Below are 22,265 nucleotides of genomic sequence, written 5' to 3'. Positions count from 1 at the left end.
TTAAAGAAATTACAAAGCCAAGAAATCTAATCCACAGTTATTTTTTGGATAAATATTATCGTAAAAATGAAACTGATAAACCATTTCTAGAGCCTTTACAATCTTAATCACTTAAATTTGTTTTCCAACCTATGCATTTCACAGTGTTTTTACAAAGTGTTTCCACAGTGTTCACCTCTGCAAGAGACAAGATAAAGTCTTCAGTTTAACTCACCTTCTATTATACCATAGCCCTATGGAAAAAACAAATCCATATAGCACAATATATGGCCCAACAAATGAACTTTTGTTTTGTTTTGAACACATAAAATGAACTTTCAAGTTTTACACATTTGTTTCTACAAAGCAATGGTTCATTATCTTCAGAGAGAAAACAAGTGGAGAACTGAAACCTCATATTCATAAATTTGAAACAAAGACACACACTTCAGTGGTTCAACATTAGCGCTAGACTGGCTACCTAAGAATTAAGCATACAGCCTATTAAAAATTCAGATTCCTAGGCTCTATGCCAGATTCATGCAATCAGAATGCCTCGGGGTAGGGATCCAGGAATAGGTATTTGTTAAAAGCTCACAGGTAACGCTAATACACCGTTAGGTCTGAGATCACATACGGGCCAGCTCTCCATCCAGAACCAATCCCTCCATCAAATACATTTATAATAATGATGACTTTACCAAATTTTTATATTAAATAACAGATATTTGATAACAGGATATTAGACAACTGTCCACGAGATGCACTTTTTAACAATCTGAATAACTAGCCATTGCTGCATAATTATATGGATCAGCTTTGAAACTTGATGCTGCCATTTAGTAGCTATTACTTGACCTCCTGAAGCCTTTTCCTCTCCTGCAAAAATGGGAGTAAAACTAAATCAGCCTCAGTTATTATGAAGATTATGTTTAATAACTCATATAAAAGTGTGCCTTGTACATCCTGTATATAAATATATATATTATTGAATGTTTTTTATTAAAATAAAAACTCATTTGTTTTCTAAACAAGGAGAACAATTATTGAGAAACTTAAATCTTAAGATTGTCAAGATATGCTAATGCTCCTGGTTTTCTGAGCATCATTAAGTCATGTATAATTATGTCACTTTCTATAAAAGGTCGAATCATTACCATATTTTAGAAAATCAAATATCCTACTACAATCAGTATGGGCTCAATAATGCCCTTTACCTAGTGATCCACTACTCTCCTTACCTTGTTAAATGAAGGTCAAGTTGCAGAACTACTGTCTCCTATTTTGTAAAAATTAAGAGGCTATGCATCATTTACATATGCATGAAAAACTTTGAGAAGAAACTGAACAGTGTAATCTCTGCCAAAACAGTGGGAATGAAATAGAGGAAGGGACGATAAGGAGAACTTTTGTTTCTCACTATGTATCCTTCTATACTGTTTAGATTTTTTTAGTTTTGGCTTGTATTCTTATAATTTTTTTAAAAGAAAACACGTTCAGGCACTTACAAATATGCTTTCAAAATTAATTTAAAAACAGACGCTTTCTTCCTATGTCACCTAGGAGGTTGGTGAAAACCAGTACAAGCAACGTACTTCCTCTGGACTCATACTTTCATACCTCAACTGACAACTTCATTAAAAAAGCCAACAAAAGTCTTTAAAGAAGGAAGTGGAGGGGAATATAAAATTAACCACTTTAATTTTAAAAATCAGAAGACTCACTTTGGATTTTGCCTGATTACTTTTATACTATTTATTTACACCTAAACCAGTTGAGCTATATCAAAATATTTCTACGTTATCTGTCCAATACCACGGCAACTTGTTCATTTTGCATGAAGCACTAAACAAATGTTTTCCTAAAGTTTCACAAGTCTATTTGTACGTTGGAATACATTGCTTATAAAACATTCTTCTAAACCAAGACAACAGTCAAAAAACTCAGAACCGGAAAAGAAGCATTTGATACCCAGAAAATATTTTCTCATTACAACCCAGTTTGAGGACTATTTTCAATACAGAAAGTTCTAAATATCAGGTACTCTTTAAACATCAATGAGATAGTTAATGAAAACAGTCAGATTATTATTAAATGTTAACAAAAGCTCTTTTCTGAACTTTCTTGCTATTCAGTGAACATCTTCACCAAAAACTGTCATTTATATTTTTTGAAATGTGTTTACAAACACAGCTTTGTTTCACAAAATTCGAAAATACAAAGCCTTCATTCAAATCATAAAAATACCAATTATCTCATCTTAGAATCACTGAATAAATGCAAACCTGCTCTTTTCATAGGAAGCAAATGGGCACTTTCAGAGAACTAAAAATCAACCTTAAGATTGGTGAGGTGGCATCTCAGATATCTGCAGGTTCTACAATTAATGAAAGTTACTGTTTGAAATAAAAAAACAACTCTATCAGGCTACACAAGAAAATAATCTATATATTCCAGAGGTAAGCTATATGAGGATTCAGACATAAAAAAGGGTATTCTAGCAGCCAATATCTCAGTTTAAGTGGCCTTAAATCAGTGAGAAGCTTACAATGGAGAATGCTTATTTTGACAAAGATTATTGAAACAAGAATTTTTATTACCTTTATCAAAGAGATCACACCTTCAGCTTGATATAGCTCTATATCTCTCTCCTGACAAAACTTAACCTTCCATTGATTCCTTCCCCAAAACAGGATTTTTCCAAATTCTACGTACAAATAACATCAGAGTGGTCAACCCACTTCCTAATTTAAAAGAAATTTGTAAAAAGATAGAAGACATAATTGCCAAAGACATCAAGTCTAGATCTGCAATCTAACTTCAAAATATGAGAACAACATATTTTCTACAATGAACAAAAGCAGTTTGGCCCCCAAACCTAAAACCAAATATGATTTACAGCATTAAGTAAAAGGCTCACCTTTCTATCACAAATTAAGCAGAGAAATGTACTCATAATTCCATTAAATAAGACTATCTTTTTCTGCTTTTACAAATGGTCCCCCACATCTACTATAATGCTATTACAGATTATACAACCTCTCCTCTCTGGCCCAACTCAATTGGCAAAAATCAGAGTCGTTTTAGGAAAAATATTTCTTCCAAAGTTTTGTCCATCTACTAGCTTCTAGACTGTGGTAGAATGGTTCCTACAACCCTCATAAAACAGAGCTCTTCTGCCCAATCAATCCCAGAATCACACAAGCCATTTCCCACAATCTGACATTAGTAAAGAATAAAAGTGCCGCACACCCCATGGAAAGAAAACACTATGAAAGTATCACTTCACTTTGCTTTTCAGAGCCAGGGCTGCGGTTCTGTTGAGCCAGCTGTATTCACATACAACCTCAATGGCTTTACCACGTGGCCACTTCCTGTTCATCCTTAATGTTTAAATGTGGAGTCCTGATGGTCTAAGATCTTTGAACAAATAAGAGAACAAGTGGAACAGTCTAATAAATGAACACCTCAGGTCTCCAGTTAGCTAAGCTGCGTAGGTCTTAGTGCTTATTAAAGCATCACCAAGCAGCTGGTGCTAGGAAAGAAAAATGCAACTGAGGAAATTTAATCTTTCCTTCTACCAACCTATCACACACAGCCAACCCTAAATCAAAGAGTCTCCAAGTGTTTACTGACCTCAAAGTATGGTACTCTGCAGAGATACAAATGTAAAACACCATCTCTGCTTTCAGGGAGTTTATAATCTGGCTAATACACATTCAATAAAAAAAAAAAAAAAAAAAGGCGCCTGTAATCCCAAAACTCTGGAAGGTGAAGGTGGGAGGATCCTCTGAGACTAGGAGTTCAAGACCAGCCTGAGCAACATAGCAAGACCCTGTCTCTACAAAATATACACATACGTTAGCCAGGCATGGTGGTGCATGCCTGTGTCCTAGCTACTCAGGAGGCTGAGGCAGAAGGACTGCTTGAACCCAGGAGTTCAACATTGCACTGAGCTATGATCACACCACTGTACTTGAGCCTGGATGACAGAGTGAGACCCCCGTCTCTAAAAAAAATAAATAAATAAAAATTTAAAAATAAATTTTATAAGAACAGATGGCAGTATTCTAAAGAACATTAGGGTAAAAAAAAACTCAAGAGTTTCTTGAATCCAACTCCTACAAACAGAAATCCTTTGTTCAATATTCACCAGAAGCAGGCTTTGGTCTTTTATATAAAATTATAAGGTTAAAACTCATGAGGCTGTTCAGCTATAATTGGTTGGACTCAAAATCTACTGGACATAACTGCCATACTGGCCTTAGCTTTGCCTTCAGGAGCAAAAAAGAAATAGTATTTTCTTCCACCCCAGAGTCCTTAAAATATCTGGAAACCACATGTTTACAAAATTAGGACCCAAAATGGCTGGGAAATTTTTCAAAAAGGAAAAGGAGTTCGAATGGCAAAAAGGTACTCCAGGATGTGAGTCAAAAATAACTTGAGGTAGGAGGCCAGGTAAGGAGACCAGCATGACTAAATTACACAATTCAGATCTGGAAGCAGTGCAGGTAACACTGGCTAAGGTAAATCCCCATCAGATTACTAAAGAACTTAAACACCAAGGTGAGGTTTCTAATTGTTTTGATAGACAATAGGGAGCAAATATAAACTGAGACAATTGACAGGAAGAAAATGTTTCAAGAATCTGAGATAGGCCTGGCATATAATCCTAACACTTCAGGAGGCTAAAGTGGGAGGATTGCTTGAGGCAAAAGTTTGAGACCAGCTTGAGCAAGATCAACCCTGGTCTCTACAAAAAAAACAAAAAAAAATTAGCCAGGTATGGTGGCATGCGCCTGTAGTCTGAACTACACGGCAGGCTGAGGCAGGAGGATCATTTGAGCCCAGGAGTCTGAGGTTGCAGTGAACGATAATGATGCCACTGCACTCTAGCCCGGGTGACAGAGCAAGACTCCGTCTCAAAAAAAAAAAAAATCTGAGATGGTTTGCGTTATGGACTGAATGTCTGTGTCTCCCCCAGAATTCATATGTTGAAGCCCTAACCCCGAATGTGATGGTATTTCTCCAGTGGAGATGGGCCTTTGGGAGTTAATTTGAGTTAGATAATGCCGTCATGAGGTGGCACCCTCATGATGGGATTAGTGCTCTTATAAGAAGAGATACCAGAGAGCACACGTAAGAGGCCACACACATACACCACACACATACACATGCACTGAGGACAAAATGAGAAGGTAGCCCTCCACAAGTCAGGAAAAAATCCCTCACCAGAACTCGATAATGCTGGCACCCTGATCTCAGACCTCTAGCCTCCAAAACTGTGAGAAAATAAATTTTTGTTGTTTAAGCCACCAAGTCTATGATATTTTGTTACAGTAGGCCAAGCAGAGTAAGACAGATTGGAAAAGAGCAACTGGCAGCAAGTAGATCAAGAGACCATTGCAATGTCCTGCAGTGAAATAACAGATTACAGAGATGGTAGCAGGAATTGATACCCAACAGTTAGCTCTGAAAGAAAAATAAGCTACTTACCCTGGCCCAGAGTTCTTAGAAGTTACATTCAAGAACCCTTACTATCCATTGCCAAGTCTTTAGTTTTGCTGGTTCACCTACCACCTATTCTCATCACTGCAATTTAAGACATTAATAGATCTTTAAGAAAGCAGCATTAGTAATTATCAAAATGGGAGACTCAGAGACAGAAGGCCCCAAAACTTTCTTGAGTCCAGTCAAGCAACTGTCAAATCATCCTATAACCCTTTTCTTCCAAACCCAGTCATTGTCTTATCCTGAAGAATAATCAGCAAATAGTTCCTGTGACGGCCACAAGTCCACTGGCCTCCATGAAAGCTACCCCAATAGCCAGCCCTATTGTCTCTAGGTTCCAACGTTTAGGCTTGCCAATTTCCTTCTTTAAAATGAAGTGAAAATTTCTAAACAATACAATCCTATAAAGAGATACATAAAAAGAGTCATGGAAAATTCAAAAATTTCCCAATATAAGATAAACCAGGTGTCTTACATACCCAGACATGCCACTAAATGGAAAGGGGCAACACTAGACACTCAGGGAACCCTCATTTTTCCTAACCACAAAGAACCAGGAAACAATAGCATCAACAGACAGCCCGAAGCCCAGACATCTTGTCATTTTCTTTTCTTTCTTTTTTTTTTTTTTTTTTTAAGACAGAGTCTCGCTCTGTTGCCTGGGGTAGAGTGTTGTGGTATCAGCCTAGCTCACTGCAACCTCAAATTCCTGGGCTCAAGTGATCCTCCTGCCTCAGCCTCCCAGATTGCTAGGAATACAGGTGCGAGCCACCGCAACCAGCCAGTACCTTGTCATTTATGGACAGGACTAAGTCAGCCCTTCTTGCTTCAAGCACAAGCATACATACAGTAGACAGTACTTCTGCCTGTGTTCCCAACCTTAACCTTGTACTTTACTCATCTTCACTCAGGAGTACGCCAAGCATATTCTGTACCTTTAACTCTTTAAAAGGTTAACTCTTTAGTGGCACTAAAATTTGGCTCATATTACTGTTTATCAGTACAAAGCAAAAGCAGACTATTTCTAAAAACTATTTAGCTGTCACACATTCATACTTAAGTCCAGGGTTAACCTTGTCACTACAACATATGCTCAACAAACATTTCAAACAACTGAGTTGAGAATAAAGGACTCAAGAGTATTAATTTGGGGTCTCTATGGTTTGAGATATAATTAACAAAGTCCTCACAAAGAGTATGTTTGAGGATTTTACTTTATTGCTTTAACTTCCTCCCATTTAACCAAAAAGACTCATCTGAAGAATTTTGAGATTTTGAGGGATACCTACTACAAGGAGGTTCCTTAGGCCATAATTCCTCTCAATTGTCTGATTTAATCTTTAGTAACTGTCAGAAATGTGACCATTATATGCCACCTAATATAAGACAACTAATATCTGCACAGAACCACCAACCTCTACATCTTACAATTCCCTTAAAAATTACTTAACTCATCACAGCAGTATTTTTATTCTCTTCATCTTAAACATAAGATAAACAGACTCAGAGGTTGAAATATACTGCCCTAAGATCACAAATCTAGTAAGTAATAAAGCCAACACTAAACCTAAACTTTCTAGCTTCAAACCCCTCCTCTTTCCAATATACCACAATGTATCTTTATCTCTTCTCTACCACATTACAGTAAACAAATCATTCTACATAGACTAAAAAACAACAGTGCATTAGTAGGATCCCTCTCAAACACCTACGGATGCTCTTCAACATTGAAACAAAAGCCCAGTCTACTTTTAAATAAATGAAAACATAAAATGGACTCTCACCACCCTCTTGATATTATGAAAATTAGCACATAAATCTTTTCATTTTAATGCATTAAAAGTTCTGTTGCCAAAATGAAACTTTAACAAGTTCTATTGAAATCTCTCTGTATGTTTGATAATATTTTAAAATAGCCTTGGAATAACTATTTTCCATCTGCTTTAACTTACCTTTATAACTAAACAAACACTAAGTCTTTGAAAAGGGGAAAGTAAAAGTAAAGAATTTTTCCACACTGTGAAGCAATCATTCTTTTCTATGGCCTCAACTACATGAGAGCTGTGAATATTCCAATATCTTACAACTATCAAATTTCATCTTCTTCCCAAGACAGAGTCTGAAGACAGCTGAACAATAAGAGAAGACCACACAAAAAGGAATTACACTGTCCTAAAGATATTTCAGGTTGCAGCTGTTTATATTTAATATCTTTAAATACTAAAAACAAAATGCTTAACTATTTTACAGAGGCTTTGGATTATATTGTTTTTAATAAAAATAAATAAATCTTGAAGCACTTTCTTTTGGAGAATATCAACATTATACCATTTAAGACTTCTTGTTACAACTACAAATTTTAAAGATTTCTGGAGATATTAAATTCCTCCTCTAGACAAACCGTGTTCTAGTGTAGATTGGTATCAGTGCAGGTGCAACTACAACTGATCAGAGTTTGCTACTTCTGAGGGGCAATAAGAAACCACAGGCAAATGTATATCACTGTTGATTTCTCTATTTCCTCTGTAAAATGAACAGTTACCAACTTCCCACAAGAATTATGCAGTAAATAGCAAATGAGTAAATATTATGAAGTACTTTTATCATTATTGATTTTTTTTTTTTAAATAAGACACCTCCCCTCCCCCAGTCATTCACTGGGCAAAGTCCTACAGCTATTATAACTGATTCAGCAGTCTCCAGAGTCAAACTCAATGTAAATGGAGTCCGCTCACTACAGCACTGCTCTTAAGCTTGACAAGAGGAGTTACATGAAGAGAGATCCTGGCCCTATGGTCTGTTTTGTGTTCCTACAGTACAGCATCTCAAAACCTTACAAATTTTACGTAGATTTAATTATTCAACATTGTATCATGATCTTAGTTAGAACAGTAACACTGGGAACGCTACAGGGAACAAGGCTTGCAAGGCAAGCAGAAAACAGACTCTACAATAGACTAGTTTATTACACACTTCATTAATACTTTCATAGTTTATGTTAAACAACAGTGGGACTGAACCAATGACAGGCTCCTGAGGAAATTTTCACATTCACATTCACCAGAATCACAACACGGTTGTTTTCTGTTTTGTTTTTTTGTTTTGTTTTTCAGAAAGGGGGTTTTGGTCTGTCACACAGGATGGAGTGCAGTGGTGCAATCGTAGCTCAGTACAACTTCAAACTCCTTGGCCCAAGCAATCCTCCTGCCTCAGCTTCCCAAGTTGTTGGGATGACAGGCACACGCCACCACATCCAGCTAATTTTTCTTATTTTTTTTTTTTTAGAGATAGGGTCTTGCTATGTTGCCCAGGCTAGTCTCAAACCCCTGGCCTCAAGCGATCTTCCCACCTCAGCCTCCCAAAGTGCTGGGATTATAGGTGTGAGCTACCGTTTGTGGCCTACAACTTGTTTTTAATGAGGATGTCTGTAATGAGTATATTTCAGAAATAAACATTATGCTACCAGTCTGTGAAAACTTTTCACAGATAACAAAGGAAAGAATAAAACTTATCAAAGGCTGGTTTTGTCTGTCCTCTATGACAACGTATCTTACCCCACTTTTTCTTCATGACTGGGGCTTGGTAGGATTTGCTTCTCTGTTTGCTCTCAGGTAACAGTCAAAATTCAGAAAGGGTAAGGTCATGGTTGAGGCTTGCTTTCGGAGGGGGATCATAAAATGCTAGTTATATATATATAAATTAGGGACCAAATGAAAAGAATTCTATTCACCAGATAGTACCCTGAAAATTTCCCTGCATGCTTTAACTCACCATGAAAGTATCAGTATACTGCTTGGCCCAAAAGATGAGAAAGCTTGTATTTCCTCAAAATAGAATGTGATTCCCTAAATCAATGTACTGGGAGACGAATCAAAGCATAAAGCTCAGCTTTAAAAGCTTATATTCCAATAAGAATTTGCTTTATATGAACAAGTCCACTACAATTTTTTTTCTGTATTTAAAATAATAAAGTCTATAGTCTAGATTCTGAGTACAAAAAGAAATTCTTATTGTGAGCTAAAAACAATAAGGAAGGGGGGAGAGAACGGAGGGAGAGAGGGAGACCTTCATAATACCTTTTCTGAAATCCATGGGGCCAGGTAGGTTTTAGAATTCAGTTTTTCAGATTTTAGAAAGGAAATACAGTGTACAGGTATATACCACATGTTACGAATCACCCCCAACTCCTGGTAACCAAACAGTAACTAGGAAAACAAAGAATGTCAACAGCCTCCCTTCAGATAAGATCAGATTTTGCCACCAACTTACATAGTTTATGCTGAATTTAAAGGAAAATTTTTGGCTCAGACCTTTATGGATTTCAAAACTGCAGATGAGGGAATGTGGATCTTTGGCAGGGAAAAGGTAGTCTCAACAAATAATAAATAAAATATGCTACCGCCTGGAATAAAAAAAATTAGCTGATACTCAGATAAGAGATACTAAGGATATTTAGGATAATCTTGAAATGCCTCTAATTACGTGCCTACTTGGAAAGTTATAATAAATTCAAGTTGTCTGTAGGTGCCTGCCAAGAGATTCAACATGAAATAACTTTTCCCTTTATTCCAAATTGGGACCAACACGAAAAAATGTTTTCTAAAATCTGAGTATGTCAATACCAAGCAGATAAGCAAATGGGCCTCCAACCATATGACAAAGTCAGCTAGATACAGCAGAGCTTCCAAATAGCAAAAACCTAAGAGGATCTGCTAACTCAGGAGAATTCAAAGATTTTTACCCCTCATCTATGAGGGGCCATATAAGATCATATTCTCTGAACTCAACTGTGGTCAAATCATACTTCTGCTGTACGTTCAAAGTGAGGCTAGCATTTTTTCCTCTCTAGTAGCACAAGCAACCTCTTATTTAACCCCCAACAACCTCAAAACAACAACATACGCCTCCAGGACCAAGAAGCTTGATGACTGTAATTCACTCCTAGCAGCAGCACATCTGCTCATTGATTGTAGTAGCCGTGATCACATTAAGTCCAACCAGTGTTCACTGTATCAGCCACCAATGAAGTGGCGGAAGAGTAATTATGAGCTGATCCTGCTCATTTTTAAAGTCTCGAAATAGCTCACCAGCAAAATACCAGAAGCAAACTGACAACTTTTGAGGGAGGCTGCCTCCAGACAGACTTCAATTTCATAACTAGAATGATCTTTTCATCAGTCAGATTACCACAAATTCAGGGAAACCTCCTCTTGTCCAAATTCAGGCACTTTCTTAACACCAAAAATCAAAGTTGACAAAAAGACATGTTGGGCCAGCTTTCCCCAATTTTAATAACCAAAAATAGAGTAAGGCATGGTAGTCCTTGTTTAAAAAAAAAAAAAAAAAAAATGTATTATTTATACCCTGTACCTTATCTCAAATTGTTTTATTATATTATTTTGAAGGTTTCATCCCTGAGTCACCACCTGATGCAATAAAAATTAGTAACCAATCCCTAATCCCTTTTCATTTCTGTGTGATCTTTAAATGTGATCTTTAAGTCCCCAAGCAGCTTATAGTAGCTTGGATGACTCACCATGGTCTTTATGAGAGCACATTTTTAACCTGGAACACATGAGAGCACATTTTAAACAAGGAACAAAAAAACCAAAGCTCTCTATAAAAACATACATTTTCTTCCCAAGTCAAGGGCATCTTAAAAAATTACAGGATGATCTTACTGGAAACAGAAAACAGAGTTTCAAATAAGTCACATTACTAACAAAACTATCTGTACTTCAGCTTATAAAAATAATAGTTTTCTCCTTACCAAACAAAACCAGTTTTCTCCCTAATGTAATGATCCCTTTTCACAGACTTCTAAAGGAACAAGAAAAGGTCCAGGAATAAAGACAGCTAAAGAATATGCTCTAGAGCTGGACTTCTCACAAGAATAGTGTAGGCTGGTATCCCATTCTGGACCCTACCCCCAACGATACAAAGCAAAAGAGGAGGAAAGCAATGCCATAAGCCAAAACGATGCATCTTCAGAACTTCAGTTTCACTCAATGATTAATGAAAACATACTTATATCACAACAAATATATTTGTGCTAAGAAGTAGAAAGTAAAATGTATATGAATTTTTAAAATAAGATTTCTTCTCCTCACTTACAATGTGTTGCTTCAGGCTACCAAGGGAGGTTGTGTTCCTTCTCCTCTGTTATTAAGAAAAAAAAGTAGAGAAGCTCTACCCTAGAGACTCTTAATGTTCTCTCCAACCTGTCTCCCAGGTATTCTATCCTCTCAGGCCACGTAATTTTTATTTTACTTTTTTATTTAGATTACACCTCATTCTAGAATGAATTTCAAGTAGCTGCAGAGAAAATATGGACAAAATACCATAAGTCGTGGTGATGCCTAAGCATGGAAGAGGGTTTTCAAAATGTGTATACATTCTGTTCACCATTCTGCATTCCTTCATATCTACTCCTCAAAATAACAGTATTAAGAAGAAATCAACTGAAAAAAAAGGTAAGGTTAAGGTTCTTGGTACTTGACCTTTCAAAACTATCTGTATGCTTGATTACTTCTCAGACCTATAACAATATATACACTTTTATGGCGCTAAAACACAACTTTGATCCATTGCCCTTGTAGGGGCATTGCCTCACCCCCACCAACACAGACAAAACAATTCATTTTATCCAAAGTAAAATGACATAATGCCTGTAAACTGCCTATTACAAAGCCTAGCATATAACAGTAATTCAATAAACCCTGGCTATAATACTGGCTATAATTATTATTATCATTAATATTACTTAAGAAGGTACCACAATAATAATGGCAGCTACCATTTTTGAAGCAGCTTTGTGGCAGGCAATATATAGATAACCTTATTTGATCTGCACAAGGATTCTCTGAAGGTAGGCATTATTACCCACTTCTCACAAATGAGAAAAGTATGGCTCAGATGATTTAAATAACTTGCCTAGGGCCATCCAGCTAATAAGCTGCAAAGCATCCATACCAATCCAGTTGTCTGGCTCCTGAGCGCAACTCTTTCCACTACACTATACTGCCTGTCTCATAAAAAGTCAGGAATTCAAGGGCTCTCTCTCACTGACAAGACTCCAATTAGATTCCACTCCATTTTAATAAGCACAGGTCGAAGAATGACAGGAATTCCCTCCAGTCACTACGCAACCTATTTACAGACAAATACAAACGTGCACCAAATGCCATTATACACCCCCTTAGTATACTAATAAAAATGTGTATTTTTACGTTAAATGATCAACCAAAGTCACTAATTTTATACTTCTAACTCCACCAACAACATCCATCCTTGGCCTGAGCTCATTTCCCTAGGGGAATTAATTCACTCACTTAGCTTTAATTATAACTTGAAGACACAAAAAGCAAAATCTACATCTCCTATCCAAAAGAAATCAAGTGGGTAAAAATGTATACATGTACAAAAAAGTGGTCACTACTACATTATTTATAACATCAAAAAGCAAACAAAATCCCTATATGTCAAGCAGTTAAGAGAACTGATTTGTTTAGTTATGCTATATTCATTCCACGTAATAGCATGCAACAATTATTTGTAAACCGTTTAAAGAAACTTTAATAAGAAAATGCTCATGGTAGAAGATTAAAAGAAATAAAAAAAGAAAGACATGAAGTGAACTATCATTAAGCTCTTAACTTTGCAAACACAGAACTGTCAGGGAAAAAGGATGAAAAGGAAATAAACCAAAACGTAACAATTTTCTCTGTATGGTGAAATAAGCGTGATTTTTTCCCTTTTTGCTTTTTCTGTTTCCCAATTTTTTTTTTCAGCGATGACTATGTATTAAAACAATCTTTTTCTGCATATAAAAAAATATTTTGGCTGAGCTCGGTGACTCATGTCTGTAATCCCAGCACTCTGGGAGGCTGAGGCCAGGAGGAACACTTGAGCTCAGGAGTTCGAGACCAGCCAGAGCAAGAGTGAGATCCTGTCTCTCTACAAAAATATAGAAAAATTAGCTGAGCATCATGGTGCACACCTATAGTCCCAGTTACTCAGGAGGATGAGGCAAGAGGATTGCTTGAGCCCAGGAGTTTGAGGTTGCAGTGAGCTATGATGATGCCACTGCACTCTAGCTGGGGTGACAGAGAGAGACCATGTCTCCAAAAAAAAAAAAACAAATTTTACCCAACATTTTTATACCCAGGACTCTTTCCTCATAAATCTCCAAATTAGCCAGAAGAGTCTCAGGTCATGTGAAATTTAAAATGTTCAAAACAATTCAGCATCTTTATTACCTCCAGCACTACCATCCTCCAATTATGCCAGAACTACGCAACCTTGAATCATTTCTCTTACCTACAGAAATCTAATCCTTCAAATTCTCTCAGTCCTCTACTCCTGGTATTTTTCCTTCCCACTTTCTACATTAATACCAAATCCAAACCTTCACCAGCTCATCCTGGATTAGCACACAAGCTTCCTGACAAAATAAATGATTTCCTTATTTTAGTGCCTCTCAACTAACAATTCACTCTACCATAGTTCACTATGTGCCAGGCACTGTTCCTGGAGCTTTGCATGTATTAATTCATTTAACACTCATAACAACCTTATGAGGATAGCTACTATTAATAGTCCTACTTTACAGATTAAGAAACAGAAGCACAGAGAGGTTAAGTAACTCATCCAAGATTATCCAGCAAGCAATTCAGTGACAATATCTGAACCCATGCATTCTGGCTCCAGATAATACTATGTAAATATAAGCATCTTCAGGAGTGGTGTTTGAAAAAACCAGCTTCTCTTTCTCTGAAGTGTACAGACCTCTGGATCAAGCCAAATTCCAATTTCCAGGTCTCTATTCATGCTATTACTCAACCTGGGAGGCCAGTTCTTCTCTTTCTTAATTCATTTCCACATCTCCTTCACATTAAATTCAACGTTTCTGTGTTTTCCTTAAACCAGTTCCATGACTCTTCAGCACATCTGTATACTTATGAACTCAATTTAATCTACAATAATGTGCAGTTGTTGACATTTTTTATGTTACAGAAATTTCCCTCATAATTTTACATTTTATCTTCCCATCTAAATCATGAAATTTCTCTATTTCTTCTGGTGTATGACCCTCCCCATTTTCCATCTCCCCAAAAGCTACTAGAATAGCAGACTGTACAAAGCAGATACTAAACAAACATGCAGTTAACTGATAAAAATGAGATACATATGGCACAACTATTTAACAAAGCACAATGTTATTCATTAGTTTTGAACTGATACATTTAAATGTTTGTCTTCTCATTTTATTCACTGAACACAAATGCATTAGATTTGCAATTTCAACATTCCCATCCAAAAATGTTTTCAAGTGACACCCAAAAGCAGTCCTACTAAATGTTGTTTTTAAAAAAGCATCCCACACATTGTCCAGAAATAGCATTTTTTTTTTATTTTTTAGGGGACTCTTTCTAATAGCATTACTTTTACTCTCTTGCAGCAAGTTACCCAAGTCTTTGACAGCACTAAGCAGGTAATGACATTCCAAGCATGATTATCAATTGTTCAAGAACAGAAAAAACAATCTGGTTTAATAAGAGTATTCTACATGGCCCCATTAAATCTAAAATTTGAAAACAACTGTCTACATTCAGGGCTGGCTATCTTCACCTATCTCTTCCTATTCCAAGAAAATTGTTTAAAAATGCAAAGAAGATATACCAAAGGATAGCTTAAAAGACAAAAACATGAATTTGTACTTAAATAGTGAATAAAAATAAAAATAATTAATTATAGGTATGCCTCAGTATGTATAATAAACAAGTCTCTAAAATATTGTGATCTAATCAAGTTATTTTTCAGATTCATTATAAGCAATGACTCCTTAAAGGAACACCACAGGAATTGTTCTGAAAAGCACACAATACTCATGGTTATGCTTCTGATTTTTCTATTTTCCAAGTTTATATCTTCATATCAGCTTTTCTCTAAAAAAAAAAAAAAAAAAACTCCTTTGCTAATAAAAAAAAAAAAAAAAAAACTCCTTTGCTAATTAACTTTTACCTTAAATGAGTCACTTAAGAGCATACCACATTTATCTTAAAATGTTGTATTTTTCCCACGTGCCTGCTGACTCCACAGTTACTTTCAGTCATCACTACAGCTTTCCTGAAGCAAATGTCTAACAGGGTTCAATTTTAACAAATTCTAACAAGTGTGTATCACTACAAATTATAGTTATTATAAATTTCAACACTGATATATGTACAATGTGAACCACACCCTACTCATAACCTTAAAATACCTTATGTGAAAGGTCAAACCTAGTTTCCTCTCTATTTAAAATGACCATTCCTATCACAGCTCAGTAAAAATATGCATTGGTAAAATTATGGTTTTCTCTTTCTTGATTTTTTTTCTTGATATGTTCAAATAATGCTATGGCAATTTGAAAAGCTTACTTCATATTTAATAGGGTAAGTAGGTATTTATAATCTTTTCACAGATTTTTTTTAATTACTTGAAAAGTAGATGCAGGAAACCTTGTGTTGATACAGTAGTTTTTGTATCTTGATTGTACCACCATCAATAACTTACATCAATAACTATACTACAGTTTTGTAAGATGTTACCACTACAGGAAACTGGGTAAAGGGTACCTGGGATCTCTGTATCATTTCTTACAACTGCATATGAATCTACAATCATCTCAAAATAAAAAGTTTCATTTAATAAAAAAATACTCTAGAGCAATTTAATGCAAATTCATTTTTCTGGTCCTGTATCAATATTTTCAAAAAGCCTGTATGTATATCTGAAAATCCACTCCCTCCCAAATGACCAGTAACTGAAGAACAAAAAACTGTATTCCTTTTTAAAAATTAAGAGCTAGAAAATACTTCTTACAATTATTTCCAAAACTGTTGAGAAAGAAAAAACTCTATACTGTTACAAAAGTCTTATTTGAGTAAGAGAAAGTAAAGCTTTCCGAGTTAATTAACTCTCTAGATAGAAATATCAGAGACATCCTCAATGTATACGGATGGCTTGCAAAGCGACAACATCCCACACCCTTCCAACATCTTATTACTTGCATTCAAAAACTAACAAAGGAAATTTTCAGATATCATGAAAACACTTAATCTGCTAAAAATTAAACCCTAAATCACAATTTAGATCCACACACTCAAATCCTGAAGTTGGAGATAATGGATTTACACATCTGTTCGATTTCCACTTTTTCAATCCTTTCAACAAACTTTCCTTCTATGCACTACCCTAATAGAGTACCTCACCTTTCTCTCCTACCAAAACACTTCTCTCAAGGTCATTATAAGAACACTTTCACAAAGCTTACCATACCAAGTGGCCAAATTCACTGTCTCACCATGATGCAAAGAAACTTAACACCTTAATGAAGAAATTAACATTATAACAGATTCAAGACTAACAAGTAATACAAAATACACCTTTATCTTTTCCATAGTGACTTTTGACAAAGTGTCAGTTATCTGTTTTGCTTGAGGAATAAGAAAGATAATATCACATACTATAGCCTGTATCATATGCTTTCAATGAAAAAAAATTCTGTATGTATTATATATTACTTCTCAAAAACTACCCACTGTAAAATTAAGTCATCCTCAAAAAGGACAAATAATCAAGAAACTATACCACACAATTATAAACCATACTTTTCATGAGGCAAAAGGGATTAACAAATGTTACTCCAAAGACCAAAAAAAAAAAAAACACGAAAAACAAAAAACCTCTAATCTTTACAGCAGCTCTTCAAAAGTCAAGTCAGATCTTTAGCTACTTATATGCTGCAAATAAACAGGCATTAAGGTGTATTACATAATATCCTTTGAAATCAGGGCAGACGATTATTCAAAATGTCAATAAAGTACATAAATATAAAGTATATAAGTAAAATATTACTGTATCAATTTCTTTAAGACATTCCCTTTATGAAATGGCCATAGAAAAACCATATCTACCAGTATATTTTTAGATAACATAATCATTTATGCCATTTTCTCTTCCCAAAATTTAAATCCATTCATTAATTATTAAAGGTCCCAGCTTTTTTTTTTAATTATAATTTTTTTCTGGCATTTAAAACAAACCACACATAAATATTGCTACGCCCACTAAATACAGGTGTTTAAGCTCAAACTTTCAATGGATAACAAATCTAACAGTTTAAAACTAAAAATTTCCTACTCCAAAGAATCAAATACTGTGACCACTTACAATGTAGAAAAATAATTTTTTCTTTATGTAGTGCAACCTACTGAAAGAAGTCCAACAACTGCTCGAATGCCATGCTTGTAATCCACATCTAAGTTCACACACATACATTTTAATTTCAGACTACATACATCATTCTTAATTTTAAAAAGTAAAATAAATATAATTGCCTTTACTCTGAAAACAGAATGCATTTCTAATAGCAAGTTTCTGAAGTTCACATCCTTGTTGTCAACAAGTATGCAGTTAAATATATTTTCTACAATTCAATCTGTAGCAGTATGAAACAGCAATATTACTGCTCGGTTAATGAAATATTCAAATCATCTACTACATATTAGACAAAGTAAATTTGAAAGGTCCTGAGAATGTATTATTCACTGCAAAAATTGAGATGTTCTCAAAACATGAGTAAAGAAAGGAAATATAGCTAACTTCTAAATTGAGAATTTTTCCTTCTCTCCCGAAAAAAGTAACAATTTTCAAATAATTAACAGTAAAAGGAAGGAGGTGAGAGAAGAGTTGGGGTTTGGCTAATGTTTTATGATATCCTTGTGATCAAGGATAATATTAGCCTTTAGGCTATTTAAAATCTAAAAATGTTTATTCTACTTATTTGAGATGTAAAGGACATGCTATATTTTCCCCACAAGCTGCAATTTCATAATTAAAAATGAATTTTAGTAAATTAAATTTAGTGTATCATTTTGAAATGGAAACTTAACATGTAAAGAGGTGTAAAGTTAAATTGGTTATGAAATTAACCTTATTTTCTGATGTTTTATTCTCATAGTATTTTAAGAAATTAACTATCATTTTACTAAGGGAAATATAAAGCACCAATTAAAGAGGAATTACTGAGTTTCAGCCCAGAGATTTGACAGCTGGTTTTCTTAAGATGATGCTATCATGGCTTTATTTTTTTCATCACTGAGCACTAAGGAACAAATTTAAATTAAACAAAAAAATTACAGCTTTTTGTACACCAGAATGGACCTTGCTTCTAGCATGTTTATTTTAAAATTATGAGTCTTAAAAAGTCAGAAAAACAAAAAATGCATAAAGAAAAATGGGATAAATGTTTAATAATGAGGGAGAGCAGTTATAAATATACCAAAAGTAAATTTAAAGACGACAGTCCTACTGTGGGAATATAAATCTAATTTAACTTCCTCTAAAAATTATCCTGATATAATCTGAATATAAGACAGAACTCAGCCATCTAATAGGTGTCATTTAAAAATAAATCTAAATTTATATTCATTTCTAACATTTACTCCATTAATATTTTAAATAACTGTCAACAGAATTATTGATTTCCTACAGATTTCCAAGGGAACTGCCATCTTTTGAAATAAATAAATCTTACTAATTATTGCTTGACTCGATTCCACCTTTCATGTGCACATATGCAATACCTGAATGTCATGAAGAAAGCTATTACAACGCTTTATATTTTTATACTAAAATGTATCACAACACCAAAATATAAGTTTCTGGTTTGAGACATCTTCTTACCTGATCCACTGAACTGACTGCTTGCCAGTGTAGTTGGTCTGGTTTTCCCACTATTAACAGGTGGGGAAAACATCTGCAAAATAACCCAGATATATCTGTTAGTCCTGAAATTTTTCTAGACTCACTGCAAACTAAAGTCCACCAAGAGTCATCAGTTAGTTACTATATTTCAGTGGGAAGTTGAAATAAAATTGGAGATACATTCAGACCCAGAGAGGGGAATACACTGAGTGACGCTATTTCCTAACACTATTTGGAAATACTGGTTACATTCTGTTCTGAAAACCCAATCACTTATGGGAGAGATTCCAAGATTAATAAGTTTAAACAGTAAATTTTTAACCCATGATTTTCACTTTGGAACTAAGTAAATCGCATTATGTTTACATTACAACTTAATACACATACATAGTCAAAATCCTGTCCAATGAAACTACTAGATACAGTAAGGATTATAACACAGTTTATAATGCAGGTTTTGGTCCTGCCTCCTAGCAGCAGTTAATAAAGGAATTCAACCCATTAGAAACAAGGGCAGCGGGCCCTTTGGTTTCAGCTGATAGTTTTAAGTCAGTTCCCATGTTAAGAACATATATACACAACACATACGCATAAATACATATGTGTCTCAAAATTAAAGTCCTCAGCTCAAAAAGCTGGAATTTCTAGTCCAGGACTGGCTTTCTTGTAGCTGACATCTTTCAGATACCATAAACTATATCAGATGTTGGGGAGGAAAATGGTGAGAAGTGTTGAAGAAAAAATAATTTTTTTTCATTTAAAATATCCAATACCTCTACTAATCATCAGGGTCAGAGGGTGACTCAACCAAAGCTCATGATTACATTGTTCTCCTTTTAACTGGTTAAATCAAATGATCCCTCTGGCATTAAAGTTTTAAATCTGCAAGTCTAGACATTACATCAAAGTTCAGGTGTCCAACTTGGGGGAGCTGGACTCCAGCCCCGAGAACTACTGCTCAAAGCAGATGGAGTTCACGCTGCCTAGTCTCCACATTGCTTTCCCCCTCTTTCTTTCTTTTTTTTTTTCTGGTAAACCTCAGCAGAACCCCGTGGAAAGCTCTCATACCGCACTGAAGTCCAGCAGGTCGCTCAGCTCCTTGTCGGTCCCTATAGCGGCCATGCGTTGTTGCTGGGGATTCATCTTCGGCCACTTCTAGCAGGTCCTAAAGCAGAGGAAAAGGGCTCAGCGACGGACCACCGAGGCCCAAAGTGTGTGAGGGGATGGAGAGAGGCGTCGGAGAACAGGAAGAGCGCTGGGGGCGCCGGGCTGACTTCCAACACCCCCACTCGCTCCCACCGCGGCGCGAGCAGGGGGCGGGAGAGCTCGGCGCCCGCGCCGGGTCCCTGAATGCACGCGTTCCTCGGCGCGGCCCGAGAGCAACGCGGCAGCTCCCGCAACTCGCCGCCTCTCCCGCAAGTTTCCGAGCCGGTCCCTGCCCCCTCCCCGGCGCACCCCGCTCCGCGCTGCCGCCAGGAGCTCCGCGCTCGGGGCCCGGCCGGGGCGGAGGTCTCGAGGAGCGGGGCGAGGAGCAATTCGGCGTCCAGCGAGCAGAGCGGCGGCGAGGGGAGATGCGAAGTGACTCACTCGCTCGGCAACAATAGAACTGACAAGTTGCGGGGAACGCGCCGCTCGCAGGCCCGCGTCTGTGGCCGCCGCCGCCCGGACGTCCCCGGCGGGCCCGGGGGATCGAAAAGCACCCCTTGCGCGTCCAAGGGGCGTTTATAAAAAGAAAACAGAAACGCCGACAACTAGTCTCGCTCTCGCCTGGCGTCCTCCTCCCCCGGTTCGGCCTCCTCCCACTTTTGCTGCCCTGCCCGGGACCTGCCGAACAATGAGCCTGGCCCTGCGGCCGAAGCCGCCCGCTCTCCCGCGCGCCCCGGAGCCTGAGCGCCGGCCAGAGCCGAGCGCCAAGCGGGGCGCGCAGGCCGAGCGCGCCGCCCCCGGGCCTGACCGCTCGCGACTCGCGCCTCCGCCCCCACTCCGCTCCCCAACTTGGAGGGGACCCCAGGTTTGGCGCTGTACAAAGGGGTGCGGAGTTGGGGCGCGGGCCGGGGAGCCCTCGCCCCGGCAGGGACGCAGCGGCGCCCCGCAGCCTCCAACCGCGCCATTCCGTCCCCCTCCCGCTCACCAGCCCGCAATTACCTGCCGCCCCGTCTCCGCATCCAACCACCCCGATTAAAGTTCACTTTGGCCGGGAGAGCGAGCTCGGGCTTCCCTTTACGCCGCCCGGTGGCTCGGTTCACTTTGCCCCGCACGAGCTCTCGGGTCCGGGCGGGAGAGGCGGCTCTCGGGCCTGGCCGCCCCTTCCTCCCGGGGCGGGCTGACGGTCCCCCCGAATAGAACTTGTGGGTCTCCTCAGGCGGACATTTTTTTCGCTGAAGCGGCCTCAGCACCGCGCTCGGCTAGCCTCCGGATCCCTCCGCGCCGGGAAGAGCCCCGGGTTAACCCCTTCGTCCCCGGCCCGCTCCCGCTGCCTAGGAAGTGGGGCCGCGGAGGGGGTGGGGAGGAGCCGGCGGGAACGGGGAGGAGCCCCAGCGCGGCCGGTGGACAAAGCGCGCTGTCGGGTGAGGCGGGCTGGAGTCCGGGCCCGCGGGGAGGGGCAGGAGACGCCTGCAGGCACACCGGGAAGCAGGGCCGGGCCGCCCGCCGAGGACGCCTCCTCCGGGCCTCCTGGGAACGGGGCGGTGGACACCGTGGCGCCTCCTCGTGCTTGTCTCGCTGGGTCTCGAGCCCCGAAGCGGAGCAGCGGAGACACAGCTGTGGGCGCATCTGGATCTGCCGGCCAGGCCGCCAGCCGGAGGCCGTCCGGAGCCCGAGGCCGCAGAACACTACAGGCTGCCGTTCCCGAGCAAACCAGTCAGGACGCTGGACGCCACGCTTAGCTGGGCCCCGCGGCTCCGGCCCGGGGAGGCTGGGCTGCCCTCGGCGCGGAAGCTGCGCGCCTGCGGAAGAGAGACCCAGCCGCCTCGGCCGCTCTCGGAGTAGGTGCGGCTGGCCAAATTCGGTGCTGAGCCGAATGC

At 38.4% G+C, this 22,265-nt stretch overlaps 1 protein-coding gene across 2 annotated transcripts in view; it reads right to left on the bottom strand.

Moving 5' to 3' along the window:
* The window catches only part of TCF12 (transcription factor 12), a 349,621-nt gene extending 327,894 nt beyond the window's left edge, over positions 1-21,727 (bottom strand). For both annotated transcript variants that reach the window (XM_012658059.1, XM_012658058.1), the window contains exons 1-3: positions 21,388-21,727; positions 20,311-20,407; positions 19,222-19,294 (exon numbers count right to left, since the gene is read on the bottom strand). In XM_012658059.1, coding sequence (XP_012513513.1) covers positions 19,222-19,294; positions 20,311-20,385 — 148 coding nt within the window. In that variant the 5' untranslated portion in view covers positions 20,386-20,407; positions 21,388-21,727. The remainder of the gene's footprint in view (positions 1-19,221; positions 19,295-20,310; positions 20,408-21,387) is intronic.
* Positions 21,728-22,265: the final 538 nt, after the last annotated feature.

The sequence above is a fragment of the Propithecus coquereli genome, unplaced genomic scaffold (genome assembly GCF_000956105.1).
Source record: "Propithecus coquereli isolate 6110/MARCELLA unplaced genomic scaffold, Pcoq_1.0 Scaffold57, whole genome shotgun sequence".
Taxonomy (NCBI): domain Eukaryota; kingdom Metazoa; phylum Chordata; class Mammalia; order Primates; family Indriidae; genus Propithecus; species Propithecus coquereli.
The sequence above is the reverse complement of the archived record's forward strand: the minus strand, read 5'-3'. Positions and strand labels throughout refer to the sequence as shown.